At 47.5% G+C, this 17,167-nt stretch overlaps 1 protein-coding gene across 5 annotated transcripts in view; it reads left to right on the forward strand.

The window, feature by feature from the left end:
* The window catches only part of LOC135902761 (neprilysin-1-like), a 125,062-nt gene that overhangs the window by 45,370 nt on the left and 62,525 nt on the right, over window positions 1-17,167 (forward strand). For 4 of the 5 annotated variants that reach the window (XR_010564584.1, XM_065432992.2, XM_065432993.2 and 1 more), the window contains one exon: window positions 3,297-3,596. The exons of the other annotated variant lie outside the window; for it this stretch is intronic. Coding sequence is in view for 3 of the 4 variants with exons in the window: in XM_065432992.2 (XP_065289064.1) it covers window positions 3,297-3,596 (300 nt within the window). In the remaining variant the exon portion in view is untranslated. The remainder of the gene's footprint in view (window positions 1-3,296; window positions 3,597-17,167) is intronic. 5 annotated transcript variants of the gene reach the window in all.

Consider the following 17,167-nt stretch of genomic DNA (forward strand, 5'->3'; position numbering starts at 1 on the left):
AACAAAATTACCTGGAATTACCTTTCGTAGACAAATTAGCAGGTGTCAATCTATGACACACAGAATCTTTGATGTTTCTAGGTGATATACCACAATGCGAATGTTGCAGTTAAAACGTGTCTGAAAATAATGTTTTCGACCTCAGTATAGAATTTCTTCAGTAAGTTGTGATATTTGAATACATGATGTGGCAGCTGTTTATTTGTACACAGAGTACCTTGTAGTAGCTAAACCAGCAAATAAGGCATAAATCAACTTTTTTTAATGTAAAGACACCTCCAGTTGGGTGCCGTGGAAGGCGTCCTCGGGCCAGTAGTGACTATACTGATTACGACGACAAGGCGCGCTGTTCGAGTAGCTCTTGAGTACAGACATCACCCATGAAATATGTAATGTTTGTTATTTCCGACTTCGCGCGAGCATTGAAAATTACATGCTTATAACAAGGGCAAAAATGTAGATTTGTTACATTTTGTAACAGCCTGGTGTTCAACAGTCGCTCTGTGCATCATAAGGCCTTAACAAAGTATGCAAAGGAGGGAGGAGTGAACCATTCAGGTAGGAAATTGGTCGGAAAAGCCACAGCACATTATATTTCTTCACAAGCGACCACCCCTGTCGCGTGAGTTACCCCATATAACGGCTCGGATAATCAATTCTCGGTTTATTCAGGCATTTTGTTTAGAATAATGAAGGACAGTCGGAACTGCAGAGAAACGTGCAGAAGACAGCAAGTAAAGCATGTACTTCGGCACAGGAAAAGCGCGGAAAGATTAACATGAAGGGGGGAACAGGTCACGGCTGACTGACGATTGAAGTCTTTAATTGCGCAATGACGTTCAGTGCCCCTTGTCGCAGAAAATCTGGCGTCGGCATCCCTCGCAAAGGTCCGGCGGCGAACATCGTCACGGCAAAAAAACAACAACAAAATCAAACCACGCATATTCAGGCCCTCCGGGGGGGGGGGGGGGGCAAAGAAGTTACTGAACTAAGCGAATTTCTAAAGCTGAAATACGTAGAACAATCATAAAGTACGCCTTCCCCACAACCTACAGACATTATAGCATAGGATTGTAATTTCTCTATACCATAAAACGTAATTCTGTTATGGAAAACTCAGAGAAAACTCTATTCCAGCGCTTTTACCATTTATAGACCGGGCACCGCGTCCGCCATTTGCGGGCGCAGGCGCACGATCATCTTGGAGCTCACGGAGCGGCGCGCCCGGTTCCGAGCAATAGATGGCGCTCGCCCCCGCTATATCGTTCCTATTGCGGCCGACGTGAAAGGCCGCCTCTGTACCAGAAAGCCCGCCTTCGTGCATAGTCTACTAGTCTTTGCGGCCACCGTTTTCTAATAAACTTTACGGTCACACAGGCTCCAGTTGGCGGGAAGCCTTAGAATCACTCAGCGAGCTTTGAATGCTGTCGCGTTCCACTTTTAAAGACGAAGATTGAGCGTCCTGGAAATTTTTAAGAAAGGAAAACGAATATGTACCTAAAAAGCATAGGGACATCACTGCGCATGACCAAGATGAACGAGTCACCGATTTAATTTTTAAGAATTTAACGTGGTTGTTAAGATAAATTAGCTGTGCCTCAGTCAAGGCCATGGAAGGAGTGTTGACGCGATATGCACCATACGCTGCGATATTAGAAGCCCCACAGATTTCCTCACAATAATTTTGTGGAAATCTCATCGGTTTCTCATTCTTCTTGGTCATGCGCAGTGATGTACCAGTGTTTTGTTTGGGTATATATCTCTGTTCCTTTCTCAATGAAGAATTCGCTCGTCAGCCAGCGCTGGTGTGTGTTGCCCTTCCTTGTCCTTCGTCTTTTCGCGCTCTTCCCCCTGCCCAGTATATACCAACTAGCTCAAGCCTTCACGGTGTTGCAAAAGATAATCTTGCTCATGGGGTTTACACAGTCAAGCATTTTATGCGAAGCATATTACGAGAGCTCAACCCAGCTCCTCAGGCGCGGCGGTGTCGCCTTGAAACCACGTGACACCGTGACGTCACGACAGAGGAGAAGTGGCTTTGGCTCAACTCTTGCAAGACGGGCTGGGTGGGAATCGAACCAGGGTCTCCGGAGTGTGGGACGGAGACGCTACCACTGAGCCACGAGTACGATGCTTCAAAGCGGTACAAAAGCGCCTCTAGTGAATGCGGTGTTGCCTTAGAAACGAGCTGTTTCTAAGGCGTGCGTCTCTTGCTCAGGCGCACATTTCGTTGCCGCGCCGAACGCTGCTTTGCTCGACGCTCACCGCGTCCAATGCGGGGCGCGTAGTCGCTGCCCTGTAGCCCATTGTCTTACACCCCTTGGCGGGTCAACGGGAACGCTGTCGCGTTCCACTCTTGAAGGCGAAGCAGTAATGCATGAGTTGTTTCTTCGTCTAGCCGAACCAAATATAGCCAAGCAACAGCAGTTCACCAGGCTAAACAGTGGTTCAACAACTAAAATAAAGGCTAGTATGCTTCGCATCCTGGGCTTAACCTTACCTAAGCCACAGCCATTTTTTTCTTCCCTGCGACTTTTCGATCAAGGGGTAGCAAACCAGTGTGTGCATTGTACTTTGGTGAACAGTATAGCGGTGAAGCTAATCACGTTAGTACGCACTGACTTGTAGTTCAACGTATCGCAGCATGTGAGCGCTCTTACACACAGATCCCAATTAACTACGTACAATTTAAGCTGTCGAGTTTTTTTGTTGCCTGATGACACGAAAAAAGTACTTGCTTGACGAATATATAATAAAGGAAGTTACGTAGAAGGGACTTCGCAGAATAGGCGCCAATAACTAATATGACGGTGTGATACCGCGGCGGTCATCTATGAAGGGAACAGATAATACAGCCAACCAAAGTACAAGTGAACGTGTTTGTAGCTTGTAATGGAATTACACGAAAAGAAAAGAACACGACTTGCCATGCGTGGGGACCGCACCCTCAGTCTTGGTACTTATGTTCACAAGATAACAACAACCTGGCAGTTTTAGCTAGAGCCACTCAACATTATGGCGGCGAATGTGTTAACAGCTTTAAACTTAGCAGATACTGGCCGCCAGTGTTAAAAAATGGCAGGATGCTTTTTTTCGTCTGCTTTCATTCCTCTGTATCTCATCACTTCTGGACTTCAATTAAACACTACAAATACCTTCCTGTATGCTTGCCTTGCTTTATTATTCTTGGCTTAGTATGGTTGTACATAAATATCTAGGCCCCTTAGTTGCTCTTGTTCTCGTTTCTACACTAACGATAAGCTCTTGCCGTTTTCTTATCCTTTTATACTATCCAGATGAATGGAACACCTTTATTACTACATACACCAATGGCACCTATAATGTTTTAGACTATATTAAACATGATCCACTGGCTACCAGTATTCTTGTGAAGCTGTTCGAGAACGAGGATGTGGGTGAAAACGGACTGAGATACCTGGTTGCCTGGAGCATCTACCGGCAGCTGGTGACGTATACAGTGCCAGAGCTGCTTTTTGGAAGACGTCGTGTCACCAACGCGCGCGTGAAGTCAACTTGTTACGAGCTTGTTGGAAAAGTGATGCATCTGGCGGTGAACAGACCTTTCTTTGAGTCACGTACGTCTCATACTTTCCAAACTTCTCAGGGTCTTAAGCAGTGAACGAATTTCTTGTAAAGACTTGCGGAAAGCACTATTGGGGGCGAGAAATTACGGAATCGCCACCTGTCGGAAGCACCCCCCTTGCGTTGTATGAGGGATCACGCGGCGTGCTCCTCATAGGTTTCGCTTGCGGCGCTCAATAAAAACACCACGCGGTAGCCCTCCTGGGCATTTATGTAGGTACTCTCAAAACGAGGGAAGTTTTTGATTGTAGATATAATAATCTTGGGGAAGCTGCAAGCACAGGTTTGTTTACAGACGCTATCTCGTTACCTAATACGTACATTGAACGCCACTGGGCGCGGTCGCCGCGATGGAGTCTCCCGAACCGGCTTCTTGCGTGGAAGGTAGGCAGACGCTGCGTGTAAACTATGTGAAATATATTCTTATATTGGTCTGTCTGTATAACCAAATGGGGCATAACAGAATGAAGTCTCAATGCAGCGATCGCACGGGTTCGCAGCGATCGACTGCGCGTCTGCATGCATGTCCGCGCAGAAAGTTTTGCTATCGCTGTGAACGCGTTTTCGCACCGTGCCGTGAGCATTAGGCCGCGGCATATATGCGTATGACAGCGCACAACAACCATTGTTGCCCGGACGCTATCAGAACTGTTAAAAAATAATTTAGTTATGTACTTCGACGCCTACGGCGACTGTGATGTGCCGTCGCGAGCATTAAATCGTTTTTTTGTCTTCTAAATTCTTGGACATTTCAGTATTATTTCTGAAGCTGCATCGCACTGCATGTTTATCGGTCTTCTCAGCGTGCGATTTCCCTCTGCTTCTTTTTTCGCAATCCAGTGCATTAATTCATAACACAAACATGACCATATGCCATGCCTTTTTTTGTAATGTGCGTCTTACCGCTCCCTTTCCGTTCCATGGAACTTGCCAGTATCTAGCATGAACACGTTCATGGAGCAAACCGTAATGACAGCCGGGCCGCGGGCGCTGGCGAGTGTCTCTCTCAGTGGTCGTTTTCTGCAACTCACCGAACATTGCGCAGTCCCGCGGCCGTAGCAGAATTGTTCCTCGCGTCTGTGCTTACTGCATACCCGAGTTGTATAAGCCGATGGATTCCTACCGGTTCTAAGTTTCGCGAGCCAAGATTCACGCAGCTCCTTGCCCTGCGGTTACGTGTGAATAAGGCTGGCACCGGGATTCCTTGCGTACGTCCGGCACTGCGACACCGAGCAGTAGCCTATCGTGCTGCACGCCTCCAAAAGCAGCCACTACATGTTATCGTACTTTCAAAGGTTGTCAAGCAGACACCCAATGGGGTAGAGGCTCACCGCTTATTCAGAACCGCGGCGCAGGTGGGACTTTAAACTTTCGGTTTCAACTCGCTTCGGCGCTTCCGATGCAGCCGACACGGCCGCTGTGTCCACAACATCTTTCATGCCACCTTTGTAGTGGTGGAGCTCGCCCCGAATACTGTCCCAAAAGAATACCGTATTGGCACGACTCTACCGCGTCCCCGATTGTAACGCGCTGTTATATTATCCCCAAACATCCAAAATAATTCATAGGTGCCGATTCTAGCGTGCACATAAAGTAAAGAAATTTGACTGGACGCTCACGTATTAAACCAACTTTATTGACGGAAATTCGCGCACAACCGAATCTTCGCGGCTAGTCGCTATTGGAGTCCGACGACATCTCCTTTTCGCTCTCTACCGACCTCAGAAAATCATCATCAGGGCCATGTAATGCGTTAGAAATGGCACACGCACAGCAAAGTGCAAAATTAAGACTCCAAACAAAGGCAGAAAAAAGAAAACGTCCATATGATGGCACTTTGCTTAGCCACCTTGCCCTGAGCTTTTTATTTTAGTAAGGAGTGGATTCGTGTTTTTTTTTTTGTGTTGAGCAGACTTAGCTGTGATTGTAAAGCTCATGCAAATTTGAACGCACATCTTCTTCAAGAAATGTACGCACTAATTAAGATCCGGCATATACGCTAATTAGGATCCTGAATAAGGGAATTATGCCAATCGTGGATTTAAAGGCATCAGCTATAAAGTAGCTTCGAAATATAGCTCCCGCGTATTTCTAACTGTGGTCTACTTGACAATTTCTGACCTACCGACCGGCTGTAGCTGACTCCAGCTTCGCGCAGACGATAGAGGTTTGGCACGCGGCAGTTCACTCTATGCATAAATTATTAGTGCGCTCAAGCTTGACCAAGTGTGCATAGCCTTTTTACCCTTGCAAAGGAAGAAACTGTTGCATTTCATGGGTTCTCCGATCTCGTTACTGCTAGTCCCTTCATTTTGGGTGGTTACGTAACGCCGTTAGAAGCTAGTCTTAAAATGTATTATAAGTATGTCACTCGAAAAAAATGAAGTATTTGTTAGGCAGAATGTGGTAGAGGTCGCCCTCGCTAAGCGACAGGAATAATGTAAGGCGGAATAAACCAAAGATTTCATTCTTCACAGTTTTGTCGATATAAGTGCATAATTCTCTTCCTTGAAAAGCAGTGCTTCGTTCGTATGCGTTCCTGATTTTTCAAGAGAAAGTGTTTCATGATCCTTGATTCCGCACCCAGTGGTCTAGACGTCCAGATCCCAACCCACTTATCGGCAACATCCTTCACGGATCTTTTACTTTGCCGCCAATCTTTATTTGGGCGGACTACCCTTAACGTGTTTAAGCAAACCTTCAGAAGTTTGCAATAGTGATTACAATTATGAATATACCTGCTGCCGAAATGACTGTGCTCTCGAAAGCGTGTGCATGGTGTTTATCAGATATTGAAATTCGACGTTGTCACTGTGGGCATGTGGGGCAGTGACGTGGCGACAAAATCTCATTATCAAGGCTAAAAATATTCGCTTACTCTCTGAACAGGCTTTAATTTTTTACTAATAAAAATAAAAACACACCTAATTTTTTTTACTATATAAAAAGGACACAAAAATAACTGACCTTGAAAAATACAAATACTTAGGCGTCACACTCACTAACAGATTCTCCTGGTCAGACCATATTTCCCTTACAGGTTCAGCAGCTTTGCGTAAATTAAGGTTCTTGAAAAGGAAACTTATGAAGGCACCGGTAAACACCAAAATTTTAGCATATAACACATTCGTGCCATTGAAACGAATACGCCGTGGTTGTATGGAATCCTCTTACCAAAACGAACATCATGAATTTGGAGCGTGTACAAAGGAATAACGTTAGATTTATGTTTTTAAAATATAAAATAGAGGAATCCCGGTCGTTATTAATGCTTAGAAATAATATCAGTTCAATAGAACACAGACGTAAAGTTTGTCGTCTCCAGTTTATACATAGCATCATAAATGGAAACGTCGCGCTTCCAATGCCGCATTATGTAACGCCTCCTATTGCACGAAAAACAAAACATAGGCACAACTTTTCCCTTACGCCATTTGCTAAAACAAAATCTCACATGAATAGTTATGTCCGCGTACTGTAAACGAATAGAATTCCCTCCCTGTTGACGTACTTCAATCGGGGAACTTCACAAATGAGTTGGAAAACTATATGTCACCTAACATAACACAACCTTAGGCAGTATTTCTATTTTCTCGTTATTTATGTGAAATTTTCTGTATTTTGTTACGTTTAGTGCACGATTGTTCTTTGGCACAGCGTTCTTTATTCACATATAACTTAAAATGGGCAATTCCTTTTCTTTTAGTTACTGCGCTAAGGGAAGCATTTTGATTTTTGTAACTTGGCTGTGGCCTGCATCCTTTTTATGCACTGTTTATATGTATATCTTTATTATCTTTCTTGCATTGTGATTACCTTGTCATCTGTATTGCCCCTCCTGCATGGGCGAGTATGTTGGCCTGCAGCATGAATAAATAAACAAAATAAACAAACAATGAATAAAATATCAGAAGGTAATATTGTTTGCGGCAATAAATTTCGTCTGCTACTGTTCGTAATTATCAACGTCCTATCACGTAAGGCGTAGTTCATTTCACGGACTGGGCTTCAGCGCCTTTTTGCTAAATAAATATGCTTTGGGCTAACATGCTCGTGTTCTGTTCACAGTCCAACTAGAAATGAGATAAATCATTTGACACTTGGTATATAACATCACGGCAGATGAAACATACATTCCAAGCTATTCGCAATATGGCCATTGAGTCGTAAAAGCCATGCATGACCATAGAATACCCAAAACATGTTATGAAGCTAAGGAGAACGAAAGCTCGAAGACACACTGCAGAAAAGCAACGGTGACATGAGCTGCAACGGGCAAGCAACGGCCGCAGCGCACTCTCTGTCGAGCCGGTGGTCGATAAAATGTGGCGCTCTCGATGAATGGTGGCAGCGCGAGTGCTCTGGGAAAGTGTATCGGGCATAAACTCAAATGTCATAGAAGTGGTGCTGCCCATGTAATACACAATGAAACGCGCAGACAGGTGGACGCTATATATATATATATATATATATATATATATATATATATATATATATATATATATATATATATATATATATATATATATATATATATATATATATATATATATATATTATGGGGTTTTCCGTGCCAAAACAACTTTCTGACTATCAAACATGCCGTAGGGAGGACTCCTAAAATTCCGATCACCTGGGTTTTTTAACGCGCGCCTAAATCTGTGTACACGGGTGTTGTCGCATTTCGCCCCCGTCAAAATGAGGTCGCCGTGGCCTCATTTAGAAATGATTCGATCCCGCGACCTCTAGCTATGCAGCCCAAAACCTTAGCAACCAAGTAACCAAGGCGGATATATATATATATATATATATATATATATATATATATATATATATATATATATATATATATGTGTGTGTGTGTGTGTGTGTGTGTGTGTGTGTGTGTGTGTGTGTGTGTGGTCACGGATCACTTGAGACAAGCGCGGAGAGCGGTATTTTTATCGAGACAAACAGGACAAGCGCTCAGTGCAGGCTTCTTCTTTTCTGGCACTTCGCTTGCTCACACGAGCTCGTCGTCAGCGTGGTTGGGCACAGATGGCGTTGCGGCATTTGTCCCCCTCCAAAAGAAGCATCGTCCCGATGCTCGGCGAGTAGCACCCGGTGTCCAGAGAACCAGAGAGTGTCCATGTCATTCAGGCAAATAAGGTTTCACGCGCACCACGTGCACAGTATCGGGCAGGTCCTGACGGTGCCTCGAGCAGGATGGGCTGTCAGGAGCGACTTCATAATTGATATCGCTGAGGCGTCGCAGAACGCGGTATGGTCCGAAATATCGGCGTTGAAGTCAGGGTTGCCAGGCCCAAAATAGGAAAAGTAGCCAAAAAATGCCGGAAACTAGCCACAGAAGTAGCCAACTTTGGTCAGATACAGAAATGTAGCCAAAAAAAGTAGCCACGTTATGGGAAAACGGTGTATTTTCATTTATTGTGTAACTCTGAAGACATTATCACAACCAGCACTTAAAGATGCTTTTAGTGAATGTTGGAACATACAAAAAATGTTATGAAGCGTGTACAAATGACCACAGCTAACAGCGCTTTTATCAGCATGTAATATGACTAGATTATTATCATAAACCAGAGTCACAGCTCCAGTTCAGGTGTAAATGTTTGAGTTAAACTTGGCAATCATTTCTGGAGGAATGTGAAAGCTCGAGACATCCTCGAGCGATCGCTTGCACGCTTATTTACGCGCGATTTTGCGTTTTGCATCGGACGTGTCGCAGGCTGTTTATTACGCTGTGCAAAGTGAGATGTCCAGTCACGTGGCGCGGAATCTCGCAAAAGTGATCGTATTCCCGAATACAGCTTTATATTTTCAAGTTCGCAACGCATAAACGGACCAACTACGTCGAGAGCGCGCCGGCCGCACCGGCCGCTGCCATGCTTGTAGCATGTTTATATTTATCCTGCCTCCATCTGTCAGTGTTCGATTTTTCAAACTTCGGGTAGCTTCGGTTTGTCTTAGGATCCCAGCTCACATCACTTCCTATCAGGACCGGAACTAGCTGGCTCCCATCTGGCTGCCAGCGTGCTGCCAGAACTCCGAAATTCGAAGAAGCCTAATGTGTAGCAGGCCTGACGCGGAAGGTGAATGGAAAGATGGAACACGCTGTGGCGTCACTAGTGCGAAATGCTTTGCATCAGATGAAAGCGCCCGAGTCAGATTAAAGATGATGGTGGACCAGCTCAAAAAGATTTGAAGTGCAGTGGTCGTGCGTTGGCCTAAATATTTGCTAATCTTACTGCATAATATGAGCTACAGAACTTTCTGTCCAACGTTTACAATGGTCAAGCTATTTCAAAAGTAGCCACAAAAATAACCATGTAGCGAAGACATTTGTTTCCCGCCAACAGCCTCAAAAAGTAGCCGATTTGGCGCAAAGTAGCCAAATCTGCCAAACCTGGTTGAAGTTTCTCCGCGGGGTGTGGGCGGCGTACTGGAGCCGAAACCCAGACTCTTTGGCCGGGCTGGCAGACGACGCATCGATCGTGTCTATTGTAACGTCGGGCATCACGGTATTGCTGGCCAGCTATGCGAACGCGCGCGAGCTGTCTTGCTTCTTCGGCGCGCTATGTAAAATCTACCGCATCAGTCTCGGAATCGCTGGAATCATGAGGAAGCATAGCATCCAGCATTGTAGTCACTGCTCGACCGTGTAGGAAACTGAATGGCGTCATTTCCGCTGTTTCTTGCTGAGCCGTATAATAAGCAGATGTTACGTAGGGTAATATTTGGAACCAGGTTTTGTGTTCCACATCGACATTCATGCACAGCATGTCTGAGAGAGTCTTGTTGAGGCGCTCCGTAAGTCAAATGTTTTGCAGGTGATAGGCTGTCGTGCTTCTGCGTGCCGTGCCACTGAAGGTTAGTGCAGTTCGCAAAAGTTCAGCCCTGAACGCGGTTCGCCTGTCGGTTACGATGACCGCTGGAGCAACGTGTCTCAGGCGGACGTTTTTGAGGAATAACTCTGTAGCCCTGGCTGCTGTGCCACTCGGAAGTGCCTTGGTTTCAGCATATCGCGTGAGGTAATCTGTCGCAACTATGATCCACCTATTTCCGGCAGCAGCTATTGGGAATGCGCCCAAAAGGTCCATTCCAGTTTTTGCAAACGGCGTTTCCGGCACTGGAACGGGATGTAATAGCCCGGCAGGCTTCGTAAGTGGCACTTTTCATCGCTGACAGTGAAGGCACGTTCGAACGTAGTGGTTCACCTGTGCTGCGAGTGGTGGCCAATAGTAATTCTCGTTTATCCGTGCTAATGTTCTTGTGTAGCCTAGGTGGCCTGAGGTAGCATCATCGTGACAGGCCTGCAAGATTTCATTGCGGTGAGTTTTATGGACGACTAGTAGATCTTTCTTCCCAGTTGAAGAGAAGTTCCGCCTAAAAAAACACTGTTGCGTATGCATAAAACTGACAGGTGCCTTGAGAACAATCCGGGTTTGTTTGTGGTGCGGCCTTATAAGGAATGAGTTAGTGAATCGAACTCGTGGTCCTCTTGCTGTTGAGAGATGGGGGCCGCATCAACAACTCCTAAAAAGCCTGCGGATTCGTCATGATCTCCGCCTGACGACACGATGGGCGATCTGGAAAGGCCGTCAACGTATAACTGCTGCCTTCTCGATTTATAGACCACTGTCACGTCGTACTCTTGAAGCCATAGGCTCCAGCGTGCCAAACATGCAGATGGATCTTTCATGTTGGTCAACTAACAGAGAAAATGGTGGTCACTTATGACGTGAAATGGGCGGCCGTATACTTACGGGCGGAACTTGGTAACTGCCCATACTACAGCCAAGCATTCCTTCTCTGTGGCGGAATAGTTCCACTCGGCACGTGACAGTGTTCTACTCGCGTAAGCGATGGCTCGCTCAGTGCTGTCTTGCCGCTGAACAAGGACGGCACCTAGACCCACGTTGCTGGCATCGGTGTGGATCACTGTGGGCGCATCCACATCAAAGTGTGCAAGAACAGGCGCAGTTTGTATACGGTGCTTCAACTCGGTAAATGCCGCCTCTGCTCCTCGCCACACACAAACCGGACATCTTCTCTGGCTAGGCAGGTGAGCGCTGACGTGATGCGTGCATAACCCGCTAAATCCCTGGTAATATGCGCATAGGCCCAGGAAGCGTCTTGCTGCCTTCTTTTCTGTAGGCTTTGAAAACATTGCGATTGCTGCGATTTTCTCATGATCAGGCCTGACACCTGTGCGGCTTACATCATGGCCCAAAAACTGTAATTCTTCATAGCCAAAGTGGCACTTTTCAGGTTTTGAGTTATGCCCAGTGGACCGTATGACTTGAAGATCTGACCGCAGCCGTCTCAGCTGTTCATCAAATGTGGAAGAATGAACAATGATATCGTCTAGGCAGACTAAGCAAGTCTTCCACTTAAGGTCTGAGAGAACAGTATCCATTAGCCTTTGGAACGTGGCTGGGGCGGACTACAAACCAAAAGGGAGAACTTTGAATTCATAGAGCCCATCAGGCGCGACAAAAGCAGTCTTTTAGCGATCCTAATCACCGACCTGTATTTGCCAGTATCCACTTTTTAAGTCCATCGATGAGAAGTACCGGGCATGCCGCAGCCTGTCGAGGGAATCGTCGATGCTTGGTGAGGGATACACATCTATTTCGTAACCAGATTGCGCTTGTGACAAAGGATACAAAACCGTAGGCTATCATCCTTCTTAACGAGTCCATGGGCCACGGACGATGCCCAAGGGCTTTTTGACGGCTGGATGACATCATCTTCTAGCATTTTCTTAACTTGCTGCTGTATTGCTTCACGCTCTTTCTCAGCCACGCGATACGGATGCTGTCGGATGGGTATTACTGTGTCCACCGTAATGATGCGGTGTTTGGTCAGTGGTGCTTGACGCACTGGGGACGTTGTAGCGAAGCAGTCCTTAAAATCGACAAGTACTTCTCTGGGACTTTGTTTCTGTTGTGGCGCTAAACCTGGGTTAACGTCGACGACGGTTGCATGTGGCATTTCGTATCGGTGGTGGATTCCTCTTTTACAGCAAATCAGTGTTGAACGTGGTGAATTTCGTGAAAGTGTGCCACCGCGGTGCCTTTACTGATGTGCCGGTGTTCATTGGTGAAATTTGTCAGTAGGTCTGACAAATTACAGTGACAAATTACCTTATCGGTGGTCGCACAGTACCTCTGGGGGACCACCGATAAACTGACAAACTGATTCCATGTATATATATATATATATATATATATATATATATATATATATATATATATATATATATATATATATATACATGGCCAGAGACGTGAAGGCACAACACGCCGCTGCTGCGATGTACTAAATGGCATATGAGGTGTTGGAAAACTAAGAGCGCCTACACATCCGCCCTCGAGGCGCTGGCTAAGGCGCCCAGGCTTAGTCCTTTTAGATACACATAAATACCCGGAAAGTGGAAGGGAAAACGGCGCCGCGGTAGTTCTCTTGTTAAGGGCATCGAACGCGTATCGCGATGACATGTGTTCGTGCCCCACCCGCGGCCAGTTGTTTCGTCATCCACTTTCATTCCATTTAATTTTCATTTCTTTAACTCAATTAGAAAGTACATGTGTAAAGATGTTTATTGAGCGAGTCCAACAAACGGGCGGTAGCTCGGAACAGTGAGCGCGGAGAGCAAGATGGTGGTCTTCGAACGCCGGTCTCGTGCCCTCTGTTCTTGATGATGATCGGTATGCCATTCTCATCCTTTCTTCATTACAATTGCCCCCGTCGAGAAAGGTGGAGCCATCCTGGCGATCTAACAGGTGGGTACAAGAGGGTCGAAGTACGGCTTGAGGCGGTTGACGTGAACAACATCACGTCCACGTCGACGACGGTCGCCTTGCAGCGTAAGAGGCTCAATGACATAGTTTACGGGGGAAGTACGCTCGACGATGCGGTAGGGACCATGATAATTTGGGAGCAGTTTGGACGACAAGCCAGGGGCGCAGGGTGGTACAAGCAGCCACACAAGTGCTCCAGGAGCGAATGTTGCGGCCGGAGAGTGATCATCATCGCGGGCGTTTTTCTGGCGTTGTTGGTCGGCTGTAGTAAAGCGCTTGGCTAGTTGTCGGCAATCTTCAGCGTAACGGGCCGCTGCTGACACGGGCGTGCACTCTGAGGTATCTGGTGCGTATGGCAGCAACGTGTCGATAGTGTGCGTCGGCTGGCGACCGTACAAAAGGAAGAAGGGGGAAAACCCGGTTGTGACTTGCGTAGCGGTGTTATACGCGTATGTCGCAAATGGGAGAACCAGGTCCCAGTTTGATTGATCAGATGCAACATGTGTCGCAAGCATGTCGCCCAGAGTCCGATTAAACCGCTCAGTGAGACCGTTCGTCTGAGGGTGGTAGGCAGTACACGTCCGATGTACAATTTTGCACTGGTGGAGAAGTGCTTGAATTGCATCGGAGAGAAATACGCGGCCACGGTCACTGAGGAGTTCGCGAGGAGGACCATGCCGAAGCACAAAACGCCTCAGGATGAAAGAGGCGACGTCCTGTGCTGTCGCCGTGGGAAGAGCAGCGGTTTCGGCGTATCGTGTAAGGTGGTCGACAGCAATGATAGCCCATCGGTTTCCGGCCGTGGTCAAAGGTAAAGCTCCATAAAGGTCGATTCCAACGCGGTCGAATGGGCGTTCTGGGCATGGAAGAGGCTGCAATGAACCTGCGGTAGGATGCGGTGGTTTTTTTCGTCGCTGACACTCGTGGCAGCCGCGAATGAACTTGCGGACAAAGCGAAACATTCCGCGCCAGTAGTACCTTTGCCGTAAGCGTTCATAGGTCTTGAAGACACCACCGTGAGCACACTGCGGGTCGGAGTGAAAGGAAGCGCAGATTGTAGAGCGAAGCGTTCGAGGGATAACTAGGAGCCACTTCCTACCATCTGGCGAGTAGTTGCGCCGGTACAAGAGGCCATCACGGATGCTGAAGTGCGAAGCTTGGCGTCGCAGAGTTCGAGTGGTCGAAAGAGTGGGTGCCCCGGATAAAATGTCAAGAAGCGAAGCGATCCAGGGATCGTGGCGCTGTGCAGAGGAGACGGTGGCGACGTCAAGAGCTGACAATGGAAGGTCTATAGTGGATATGGACGCAGTTTCGGTGGATAGTGGTGACCGCGACAGTGCATCAGCATCGGCATGCTTGCGTCCGGAACGATATATAACGCGGATGTCAAACTCTTGAAGTCGAAGAGCCCAGCGGGCAAGGCGACCTGAGGGATCCTTCAACGAAGACAACCAACATAATGCATGATGGTCCGTAACTACATCAAACGTGCGGCCATATAAGTAAGGGCGGAACTTGACAAGCGCCCAGACTATTGCCAAGCATTCTTTCTCGGTGACGCTATAGTTTGATTCAGCCTTGGTGAGCGTTCTGCTGGCGTATGCGACGACATACTCTGCGAACCCAGGCTTTCGTTGCGCGAGAACAGCACCGAGGCCGACACCGCTGGCGTCTGTGTGCACCTCAGTTGCGGCCGTAGGATCGTAGTGGCGCAGTATAGGTGGTGACGTCAGGAGACGGCGAAGGGTGGAGAAGGCTTGGTCACACTCAGAAGACCATGACGAGATATTGGAGGCGCTGCTTAGTAGTTGGGTCAAAGGCGCAATTATAGAGGCGAAGTTGCGCACAAACCGACGAAAGTAGGAACATAACCCTATGAAGCTTCGTAACTGCTTTAGAGTCGTCGGTTTGGGGAAGTCAGTCACGGCACGTAATTTAGCTGGATCCGGAAGCACACCATCCTTTGATACAACGTGACCAAGAATTGTAAGTTTTCGCGCAGCAAAACGGCACTTCTTGAGATTTAGTTGCAGCTGAGCGGTTTTCAGACACGTCAGGACATGGTTGAGGCGTTCTAGATGGGTTGCGAAATCTGGCGCAAAGACAACAATGTCGTCGAGATAGCAGAGACACATGTGCCACTTCAAACCCCGCAGAACCGAGTCCATCATGCGTTCGACGGTGGCAGGCGCATTGCAGAGGCCGAAGGGCATGACATTGAATTCATATAGACCGTCAGGCGTGACGAAGGCTGTCTTTGAACGGTCGGCCTCTGCTAAAGGTACCTGCCAATACCCGGAACGCAAATCTAACGACGAAAAAAACTCGGCACCTTGTAGGCAATCAAGGGCATCGTCAATTCTGGGTAAAGGGTACACGTCTTTTCGAGTGACCTTGTTTAGGCGCCGGTAATCCACGCAGAAGCGAATCGATCCATCCTTTTTTTTAACGAGAACCACAGGGGATGCCCACGGGCTTTGTGAAGGGCGAATAACGTCGCGTTTAAGCATATCGTCAACCTGGTCGGTAATAACTTGACGTTCCGCGGTGGAGACGCGGTAAGGGCGTTGTCGCACTGGCGAGTTGGAGCCGGTGTCGATGTTGTGAACAATGGTAGAAGTTCGGCCAAGGGCACGTTGGGCAACATCGAAGGAGTCGCGGAACTAGTAGAGCAGCTGGAGAAGAGCAGTGCGTTCAAATGGGGACAGTCCGTCTGCGATGGACGAATCGAATAGGTCAGCAGCTGGAACATCAGAAGGGGTAAGAGCACTGATGACGTCGAGGTCGCGTCGAGCTGAATCTTGCTGCACGGAAAAAATTTGGCCGACATCAATGGGTTGCACGCATCCAAGGGATTCACCTTTAAGCAGTCTGATGGGATATGGAAGAGGATTTGTGAGGCAGAGAGCGCTTGTTCCATTCGAAATAGAGAGCGTCGAATAAGGCAAAAGAAGTGGCTTCCGATTTAGAAGAAGGCATGATGGTTCAAAGAATGCAGCTTCATCACATATGCTGTTGCAGAATACGGGGAGCAAAACAGCTGCTGTCGGCGGTATTTCTGTGTCTTCTGTGACGACTATTTTGTGTGCGGCTTGATGAGCGGGGTAGTAGGACTCGTCACACAAGGGGAAGAGCTCAAGTTCAGATCTGGCACAATCAATAACGGCGTGATTATACGATAGAAAGTCCCAGCCAAGTATAATGTCGTGCGAGCAAGAGGAAAGGACGATAAGCTCGACAATGTAGTGTTCTTTAGCTATAATAAGTCGAGCAGTGCAGGCAGCTATAGGCCGAACAGGGTCTCCATTCGCTGTACGTAAGGGCATCATCTCAAGAGGCGTGGTCACCTTCCGAAGCTTGCGGCAAAGTGTGGCGTCTATAACAGAAACGGCAGCACCGGTATCGACAAGAGCATATGCACGGATGCCTTCTACGAAAACTTCGACAATATTCGACGGCAAAGTTCGAGGACTTGAGCATTTCGACAGCGCAGTTCTTGCCTCACGAACTGCGGAGGCTAGTTTCCCTCATTTTCAGGGGCTGGTCGACGACGCATGGGCGACAAGGAGCGGCGACGGGGTGAAGGTGAGCGACGAGACGTGGGTTGCGGATAGTCACGTGAAGACGTGCTTGGTTGGGGACCCGGATCTTCATAACGAGAGCGGGGACGATCTATGTAGTTCGGTGAACGGGCGTCTGAATATCCTGGCGCGCGACGGCGGCAGAATCGGGCGATATGACCAGGGCCACCGCACGCA

This window comes from Dermacentor albipictus, chromosome 2, assembly GCF_038994185.2.
Source record: "Dermacentor albipictus isolate Rhodes 1998 colony chromosome 2, USDA_Dalb.pri_finalv2, whole genome shotgun sequence".
NCBI lineage: Eukaryota > Metazoa > Arthropoda > Arachnida > Ixodida > Ixodidae > Dermacentor > Dermacentor albipictus.